Consider the following 10,482-nt stretch of genomic DNA (forward strand, 5'->3'; position numbering starts at 1 on the left):
ACATGTATAACCAATATCCAATTGCTTGTGTTCTTGGGAAGGAGGGGAGAGAAGGAAGAGAAAAAAAATCACTGAAAAAATGGAATAAAATTCAAGATATCTCAAAGAAAAACAAAGAAAACATATCACATACATCAAATTTAGAAATTGTTGGGCTACATGAAAGCCATGACTAAAAAATTAGGCCAAACATTGTATTTCAAGAAATCATAAACTGCCCAGATCATTTAGAACTAGAAGGCAAAGTAGAAATAGAAGGAATCCCACTACTCATTTTGTAAACAAAATACCAAAATGAAAACTCCTGAGAATATTGCAGCCAAAATCCAGAATCCCATGGTAAAAGAAAGAAAATACTTCAAGCAGCCTGAAAATAAGAATTTAAGTTTCAAGGAGGCACAGTGAAGATAACATACATACACACACACACATATCCTTTATTAGCATCTCTCAGGGTATGGGCAATGTTCAATTTGCTTTACATGTTTGAGTTAGAACCTTTTAGTCTACCTTTCCACTTGTATAAGATCTTGCACATAGTTCAATTGTTTAATTCCTTTATTGTTTACTGAGTGATTAAAAGGTACTGACATCAATAAACAGCAAATATGATAAGACCATTGTCTTATGATGTGATTTATTTAACTCTTCTTGTTGTGCAGTGACTCTCAGATTTTAATCTTTTTTGTGAGCTAGATTTGTATTACGAAATAGCCAAAGAAATTGTTGGAATCATAGGAAGTAATATAGAAAAAGACAAATACTACTGTTTCTAAATACCCACCCCACCCCCTTTTTTTTTTTTCATAAACCCTATATAAGCCATGAAATAATCAGATTCTTAGAGTTGGAAGGGACCTTATCAGTCATCAAATACAATCCATAGCTAAATATGAATCCCTTCTATAACATCCCCAATTCATAATTGTCCAGCCTTCATGGTCTTCAGACCTTCACGGATAGGGAAATTGCTTCTCTTTTCAAAATAGCTCTAAACATTATGAGGTTTTCCCTTCTGTATATTTGAAGTCTACCTCTTTTTCACTTATACTCATTAGTCCTGGTTTTGCTCAGTAGGGCCAACAAACAAAGGAATTTCTGTATGTGTTAGAGTGTTTCAGATATTTGAAAATTGCTATCATTCCTTTCCTCTCCCTTAGTCTTCTCTTCTCCAGGTTAAATAATCTCCATGTGGTTTGACTCATATTTTACAAATATAGTTCAGTTTTCCTTTTCCACAGCTACTTCTGACCAATAAATTCAAAGAGCAGTTATCCAGTCTTCTTTTAGATATTGAGTTTTATAACATTTTCTTTTCATAACAAACCTAAATAGCAAGATATGTACCAAAAAGGTTCTTTAAAAGTAGTTCTTTTAAAATAAATCTAAGCTAATATAGAGATAGTTAATATTATCATTAATGACTTTACATGGTAAGTATATTTTAGAATTAGTTATAGAAATTGCTAATTCCTAATTAATTACTTTTTCTAATAAAGTAATTAAACTTGTACATGTGATAATGTTTTCATTCAGAAGCATTTCATACCACCAGAGCTGAAGCTGGTCCCCAGAGTTTGGTCCAGGTGTATTCAACCCTGCCTGAAATTCCTCAAGATCAAAATGCTGCAGAATCCTGGGAATCTTTAGAAGCGGTATGTTAAGAAGCATTTTTCTTTTATTGACCATAATTCATGAAAGCAAAATAATAATATATTTTTTTCTTTTTAGGATTTGTTGGAGCTCAATCAACTAATTACTGATTTCTCTCTGTTAGTGAATGTGAGTATAACAAACTATTAACTTCAAGATTGATAGAGTGATATCGTAGAAGTGTTTTTCACCTATAAGCATTTGATATTAACCAGACATACAAAGAAGAGTTTATTGATATTCTGTAGAAAGAGCATGTGTAACAAGAGGTCTTAGAGCAGAAAGACTGGACAGATGATCCTTGTCTTCAAGTAGAATCTTATGATCTGTATAAACATGATAAGCTCATTCATCTTCCCCACCAATAAAAAAAAAAAATCTTTAGCTTAAAGGTGAGGAACTAAGATCAATGAGTAAAGATAATAGGGAACTAGACTTGGGTTTCAGAATAGAAAACCATCCCTCAACATTTGGAGTTGTCCAAAAATTTAATGGTCTGACCTGTGTATATAGTGTATAGCGTACAGTGAGTTCTTTATCACTAGAGGTCTTCCCAAAGAATGTTAGGTGGTCACTTGGTAGGAGTTTAAGTGACCATCAAAGTTATGTAATTATTTAGTGACAGAAGTCACTAGATCAGATTAGATTAGAATTAGATTAGGGATTAGAAACAAACATTTCTGATTTCTAGGATAGAATTCTATCCATGACAGTGTTTCAGACCCAACATACTTCTTTTATTCCATCACTAGAAGTAGTAAAGCTTTCTGCACAAAAGTTAATCTGATACAGACAGAAAGAAAGATTCACTGTATCTTAAGGAGATATGAAGGTGTTGGGGAAAGAGTATACAATTTGAATCCTGTCTCAGAGAGTTGGTGAATAATAGCAAAGGTCATAAAGTACTGGTAGTCAGGTTTCCTGGAAGGGATACTAAGTTAGTGATTATATAGAGATAGCTAGATTTTGTTCTCCATAGAAAAGAGTAGGCTGTTTGTTTTTCTCTAGGTGACAGACAAGTATAGTCTATCATTATGATCAGCTACAGAGTTTGAAAACAGAGTTTAGGAAAGTGAGCATTTGTTGTGAGTGCGAATGTGAAACATTATTTCCAGAAGATTCTGAAGGCCTAGCTGAGGATGTTACCTTTCTTTCATAGACAATAAACCCACAAATAGTCCTTCTATCAGGGAGGGTCCTTAAAAAAAAAGAAAGAAAAGAAACAGAAGGAAACCTAAGCCTCAGAAAGGAAGTGTTAGGCAAACTACTGCTGCTTTTAACCTCCCTCCCCTGTCCTTAAAAAAAAGAAAAGAGATATCAGCAAGGATTGTGCAGTGTGAGCCATTATGTTGGCAAGATATCCTCAACTCTAATAAGCTAATAATACTCTAATAAGCCAACTAGAATCATGAAGAGTGTGAATATAATTGTCCCAAGGGTTCTTTTCTTCTTCTACAAGAAATTGTGTCTATTTTGCCATTTTATAAGCCAGAACGATTCATAATTAAAAGTAAAGGTACAAGATTTTCCCATAGCAAGAGATAAGAAAATATGCCATTCCTTTCTCTCTCTCTCTCTCTCTCTCTCTTTTTTTTTTTTTTTTTTTTTTTTTTTTTTTTTTGCTGAGGCAGTTGGGGTTAAGTGACTTGCCCAGGGTCACACAGCTGGGAAGTGTTAAGTGTCTGAGGCCATATTTGAACTGAGGTCCTCCTGACTTCAGGTCTGGTGTTCTATCCACTGCACCAACTAGCTTCCCCCCCTTTCTTTCTTTAATATAGAAGTGAAGGATAATGTGTTTGGAACATTGCATATGCTTATAGACTTTGTTTTTCTGTTTTGCTGACTTATTTTGCTGAACTGCTTCCCTCCTCCTCCCCCCATTTTATTTTCTTAATTGTAAAAGAATATATATTTGTCACAAAAAGTAGTAATACTTTTCTTTTTAAATAAAAGTCCCACTAGACCTTATCAAATCAAAAGCATTTTGTGATGTGAATAAGCCTCCACTCCTAGTAGTGTATGATGGCTGACCTGGGGTGGAATGGTATATAATCTTTGTTCATTCAATAAATATGCTTTAGATCAAAACATTGTGTTATCTCCAACATAATATCCAATATATTTGGGGAGAAGTTCCTTTATATTTCCCTGAATCTGGGAGATAAACAATAATTAGTAGCAATCATGTAAAGTCTTAAATGGGGAAGGAGGTATAGAAGTACCTTCTTTGTTAGAAATTCCATTTGCTACTTTCCTGAAGGCCAGTAGTTTGGGCTTCATAAATGACCAGAAGTTTGTAAGTAAATGGTTAAGGGCATGTGTGTGTGTGTGTGTGTGTGTGTGTGTACATATAAAATTGTTAAGGGTCTTTATTGGACATTTTTAGGGTGGAGTTCAATGTATGGAATCCATGGACATACTCCTTGTTCTCAAAAATTCTCTGAAAGGGAAGACTTCAATTGGAGGTTTAACGTCTGGGAAAGAGATCATTAACAAGAGAGAGGGGAAGTTATAAAAGAAAGTGTATGGGACATGATCAAGGGATATCAGACATCAAATAGGGGAGAAGTACTAGGATTGAAGGGCAGTTAGGGAAAAAAAATGGTGGCTTCTGGAAGAGGTTGCCTGTGAGTTTTTCCTTTATGGAATATTGATAATACCACTTCAGTTATGTAGGCAGAAAGATCTAAGTAGAAATTTTGATTGCAAGATTGAAGAAATATCAGGAAAGCATTGAATACTTAAATAAGGTGTTGTATGAAGGAGAGAAAATGTCAACAACAGAAAACATGCCAGCTATGGAAAAGAAAGAACAGTAATGTTTCAGTCATGAATATGGCAGCTGGGATTATAATTGTGTTTTCTGTTTACAGCATCAGTATATGATGTTGTTAATATAAGTTATTAAAACTGTACTTAAGATTGGCTTTTGATTGAATTATTACAAAATAAATTACTTGGCTCTAAAGAGATAGTTCTCTCTCAATTTTAGTCACAATTCCTATTGTGCTGTGTAGTTACCACTATTTTGTTTTACCTGTTAAATTTAGTTGACATTGATTCATCAACTTTCTGTTTTCTCTCATTTCTCTAAATGTGAAATATTTTAATTTGTCATTTTATGATGCATTAAACTATTAAAAACTAAAATCACTTTTATTCCACTCCACTGTAGTTTAGAAGGGGAAATGCCTTTTGTGGAAGTTAAAATAAGTATATTACATTCAGAGAGATCAGAAGTACTAATTTGTATTTCTAGACTCAGTGGCATTTTCATTGTAATATAACCTATCCCTGTTTTAAACCTAATGTTCAGAATTTCAGAATAGGAAGTGAAGGTTTTTTGGTAGGTTTTTTGTTTTTGTTTTTGTTTTTTAAAGCAAACACAGCATGCCACCTAGATATTTGTTTGGTTTTTTCTCTTCTCATTCATTCAAATAATAGCATATTAATTAATAAAGAGCCCAGTTTAATATGAGATGTACTTTTCTATAAAGGCATTACCCTTTTATTACTTAGTAGTTAAATGCCCCTTTTAAAAAAAAAAAAGGTAAATTCATACTTTTCAGTATGCTTTATCAGATGCTCTTAATGAACCACCATTAAGACTGCAAGGCTACAATACATGAAGGCCCTGATTACAGGAATTAAAATAGTGTGTATTGGCTTACTGCTGCTTCCCAGCAGGAAATCTCCCTCATAATTCCTTTGCATCTAGTCTCAGCAGGAGAAGATTGACAGCATCGAAGACCATGTCAACAGTGCTGCTGTGAATGTTGAAGAGGGAACCAAAAACTTAGGGAAGGTAAGGCTCTGCTCCTGCTGACAAATCAATGGTCCTCTGCCTCCCAGGAATCTTCAGTATTAACCCCATTGATCTGCCCTCTTTAATGTTGAGGGAACTAGCAATTAAGGAAATAAGGAAGAAATGGCACATAGGTAGTAAAAGAAATCAATGATTGTTGTAATATTCTACCCCAAGAGTCATTCTGTCAAGAGGGATTTTTTTCTTTTTCTTTTTTTTTCTAAAAGAGAGTAAACTGAAGCCTTTTGGTGATGGGCATTTCTGCTATATAGCTCAGAGGAATTATCAGAAAGAAGAAGGGCCCCAACTAGTTTGCAAGAACTAAGGAAAGGCAAAAAGAATCAATCTGCCAGATACCATAACAGCTCTGGGGTCATCTGTGACCCAGCGTCCCAGTGGGCTTTGAATCTCAGGTGTATGAACCACAGTAATTTTTTTGTGTATGTGCACCACAGAAGGTCAAGGGACATTCACTATCTGTTGCCATTCATTTAAATAAACCCATCAGATAATTAGTGAATTATTTGTTTTACAAGTTAGCTAGAGACCATTTAAAGTATCTAGTCTTTCTTTATCCATCTGAATCCTGAAGCCTTGAGCAATAGCAGCACCCAGTCTTCTTACTTCTAGCATATTCCACTTTTTTTTTTTTTCATAAATACTATTCTGAGGGTTAACTACATACATCCTAAGGATTAAATAAGCATTACCAGGAGTAATGAAGGAAAAATGCACATCAGTATAAGAAAATATTCTCAATTCCATTTCTAAATTGAATTTTTTTCTTTCCTTTTTTTTTTTTTTAACAGGCTGCAAAATACAAGCTGGCAGCTCTGCCTGTCACAGGTGCAATCATTGGAGGAGTAGTAGGGGGTCCACTTGGCCTCTTTGCAGGCTTCAAGGCAGGAATTGCAGCTGCAGTTGGTGGTGGGTTGTTGGGCTTCACAGGTGGAAAATTGATACAAAGAAAGAAACAGGAAATGATTGCGATCACTTCCAGCTGTCCAGATCTTCCTAGGCAAAGTGACAAAAAATCCAGCTGAAAACCAGACCTGTTTCATTAGGATCCCTATAGCAGTTTGCCAACAATGATGGACTCGCAAGTCAGCTCATGGAAGACAAGTTTACTCATTGATTCAAGGAATGTAGACAATCATATGGAATGGAAATGGAATCCAAGGAAACATTTTGTCATTTGACAAAGTATTAATTGGGATATTTGTGTTTCAGTAGCCAGGTGTTGAGAACTGCCTCTCAGGTGAAGTTCAGAGATGGCTGTTAAATTACAAATTTTGTACCTATGTGATGGTTGAGTTATGACCTTCACAAGGACTAGGATCATTTGCCAGTCTGTCAGTGTTTAGTTTTAAAGTAGGTTTAAGGGATATTAGAGGAATGTTTTCCTTATTTACCCTGACTTGCAGATCTAAAGAATTGACAAGTTTATAGGAAATTATTTCAACTATAGAAAGAAAATGAAAGTTATTCTACAAGCCTTTCCTTGGGGAACTGGAACTTGGTCTCTGGGTGGAAGTAAAATTGAGATGTCATCATGTTCAGTGTGTGTCTACTGGGTGAGACTGCTACAGTCTGGCACGTGCCCAGGGGACTGAAGTGAATGAAGCCCAGCACAACACAGCCTTACCTTGCCCAGAACTGTTAAAAGAATGGAAAGACATATCCTTCATATCCTGTTTTCTTTTCTTTTTTTTTTCCTCCAAAACATCTCCTACCTCTCTTCCAAGCTCTATTTATTACTTTGAACTTGCCTTCTTTCCTTCTTTTTTTTTCTTCTGCCTCTCTTTAAATAAAAAAATAAGTGATAGGAGACTTCCTTTGCCAGTCATAGACATTCCTGCTAATCTCTTTCTACATTTTCAAGGATCCTTTGCTTCTTATGGAAATATTTTAAAAGATTAATTCAACAAATCTACAAAGAAATTTTATTTACGGTATGCACTTTACAATTCTTTTTCTCTGTACTTACTTTCCTAAACCTCCAAGATAAAAAAAAAAAAAAAAAAAAGATCCAATCATCATTCAGTCTGATTTAGTGTTTAAGTCAGAGAGGGGAAAGAGCCAAAGTGACTTTTTTTTTTTTTTTTTTTTTGGCAGTTTTCAGTCTTAGGACATTAGTGTACTCCTTGAAAGTAACCTTCTAGGGAGCTAAGCCTTGTCTGAAAAATCTTCCCCTTAAGTAACATTTTAAGAGGAGAGAACTTTAACTGCTTATCTCATCAGATTAATGTGAAAAGGCCTTGGAGTTTTAGTGGACTTCAAGACCAATATGAGCCAACAGTGTTATTTGACAGCCAAAAAATCTAAAGCATTCTTAGGCTTCATTGATAGAAGTGTAGTAGTGTGCTGATCAAGGGAAATCATTTGGTCAGCATTTATTTAGGGCCTGTGTGCCAAGTACTTTGCCAACCAAAGGATACAAAGAAAGGCAAAAGATATTCCCTACTCTCAAGAAGCTCACAGTGTAAAGGAGAAACCTACTAGATTCTGTGTTCGTCGTGACACATATATCCCCAGTTCTGTATTCTGTTTTTAGGGCCACATCTCTGGAAAGAAAGTGACAAGGTTATGTGCATATATAAGAGGATGGCCAAGAATCTAAACCAAGGGTTTCAAGTGTATAAACTGTAAGCCACATGCAACCTGTAAAATTCAAGTACTACCCAAATAAAACTAAAATGCAATTAAGAAATATTGACACAATAAAACAGATAATATTACATTTTGAAATTAAGTCAATATGTGGCCCACAAAAATTTTTATGTATATCCATTGGCCTTAATTTCTATTTAAGTGTGAATACCACTGATCTAAAACATGCTATATGAAAGTCAGGTAAAGATAGTAGGAATGTTCAACCTAGAGAAGAGTAAATTTGGAGGATATGTAATAATATCCATAAAATATTTGAAAGGCTATTATATAACCTTTTTTTTTCTTGGTCTCAAAGGACCTTTTGAACAAAAACACTTAACAAGTTTTCTTCTTAAGTAAAAACAATGGCCTGCCTACTTTATCTTTTTTACTTATACTATTTACTTCTCTTTTTACTATCTAACCATTCAAGGATCTCTCCAAATTATTAACAAGCTATTTAAAGATTTCACAAAGGTTTGGGTTGTACTTACCTCTTTTCCTTTACCCTCCATTTCTTCCCTATTCCCTCCCTTTTTTCTCTTTTACACACATACACACACTTTAACAATTTTCTTATTATGTTTATCTTTTGGGTGAGGAGAGAGAAATGTCTCTCCTACTCTAGCACCAACTTGAACAAAAGATAATAGGTTCCTTCTATGGTACACATTCATCCAATTGATTAATATAATAGAGTAGTTGTTGTGAGAGTGATGAGTCATGTGATATCATAGTGAGCTGGAGGTCCTGTGATTCCTCTAGCGTTGAGTTTATTTCTAGGAATTTCTGTTCATCCTTAATTTTTGACATTAGTATAAAATCTAGAGAGAACCATGATTTTATTATTAAAGTTATTATTCATTCTTACTAGTTTTACAAAGTCTCAGGAAAGAGAGCACTATTTCCCCTTCTTTATGTGGCCCTTGTATTATTTGCTATCTGCTTTGATATCTATTGTCTCCCATCTGGTATTACCCTGTCTGGTTTTAATACAACATTGTGTTAATATTTATATCTGAAAGTTTCCATATAGCTCCTTGGAACACTTATGGTTTTTGGTTTTGTTTTTAGTTTTCCAATCTTTCCTTGACACAAGGGTTTGGGAGAAGGATTTCAATTAGGATATATTTAATCAATTCTTCATTTAACAAGTTTTAAATAAGTACCAACAACATAGCTGCCAAACATTGTGTTGAACATTGAGGATAATAACGATACTACTCCCAGAGTTAGCTGAGCTCTTCAAAATGGTATATAGGCAGCTTCAATGAATAGAGCACTGGATCTGGAGTCAAGAAGAGCTGAGTTCAAATCCACCTTTAGACACTAACTTGGTGACCCTGGGCAAAGCCACTGTCTCTTTTTTTTCTCATGTGGAATATGAGGATAATTGTAGCATATACCGTAGCGTATACCTCCCACAGCTGTTGTAAGAATAAAGTGAGATATTTGCAAAACACTTTGCAAACCTTAAAATGTTATATGAATGCTAGCTATGGTGACGATGATGATGTTATATGCTAATTATGGAATAGATCCCATTTCTAACACATGTTCTATGTCTGGCAACTCCATCCTTTCACCTTTTTTGCTAAATTCAATGTTATTCCCCATCATTTTTCGTTCCACATAACCTCCTGATTGTTCCCATGTTAATCCACTCCTAATCATCTATCTTAATACTGGGCATCCTCCATGCCCTGCTTAGATGGCACTCTTGAGTCATTGCAATTGAGATATATAAAGCTAATGGGTGTGGGAGGGGGGAGTTTCAGTGACTCAGAAATGAGATGGGACTTCCTAGCTAAACTCTTAGATGACTATTTTTAGAATTGAGTTGTTGCTACCAATGGTACTAAGAATAAAAATACCTCATTTGCATTACTTTCTATGCTTCCCAAATCAAGTTTTTGTTTAAACAATAGATAACAGACCCAGAAGTGTAGAGAAGCCTGAAAATGAGAGAGGAGGTCCATAATGAGAGTATTTACTTTATCTTCGCTGTTGATTCTGTTGAGGTCAGGAACCAAATGTTGAGGTGTAGATCACATGTTGAGGTCTACATTGGGTACCTAAATGAAATTAAGGTTTAGTTAAAAGTCTAGTGGCAGGTTTGGGGTACAGGGAATCAAACAGAACTCCCCTGCATACCCCTTGGATTTGGCGCAAGGATACGGCGGTATATGAGGTCTAGTAGCGGCTAGGAATTCCCAATAAAAGCATTTATTGGCCCAGAGAGCTAGATTAATAAGAGGTTTATTACTGAGTTTAGAAGTAGGAGATAGGTGAAGGTAGAGATAAGGAGGGCACTGGACAGAGGGTCCAGTGGACAGAGGGTCCTCAGGTGGCTACCATGTTTGGAACCTCTG

The 10,482-nt window shown here is 35.2% G+C and overlaps 1 protein-coding gene across 5 annotated transcripts in view; it reads left to right on the forward strand.

Annotated features, from left to right (window-relative positions):
* Nucleotides 1-9,997, forward strand: part of STX17 (syntaxin 17) — a 68,789-nt gene extending 58,792 nt beyond the window's left edge. For all 5 annotated transcript variants that reach the window (XM_003761837.4, XM_031945534.1, XM_023497694.2 and 2 more), the window contains exons 5-8: nucleotides 1,537-1,655; nucleotides 1,732-1,782; nucleotides 5,372-5,458; nucleotides 6,268-9,997. In XM_003761837.4, the coding sequence (XP_003761885.1) occupies nucleotides 1,537-1,655; nucleotides 1,732-1,782; nucleotides 5,372-5,458; nucleotides 6,268-6,501 (491 nt within the window). In that variant the 3' untranslated portion in view covers nucleotides 6,502-9,997. The remainder of the gene's footprint in view (nucleotides 1-1,536; nucleotides 1,656-1,731; nucleotides 1,783-5,371; nucleotides 5,459-6,267) is intronic.
* The last annotated feature ends 485 nt before the right edge of the window (nucleotides 9,998-10,482 follow it).

The sequence above is a fragment of the Sarcophilus harrisii genome, chromosome 1 (genome assembly GCF_902635505.1).
Source record: "Sarcophilus harrisii chromosome 1, mSarHar1.11, whole genome shotgun sequence".
Taxonomy (NCBI): Eukaryota; Metazoa; Chordata; class Mammalia; order Dasyuromorphia; family Dasyuridae; genus Sarcophilus; species Sarcophilus harrisii.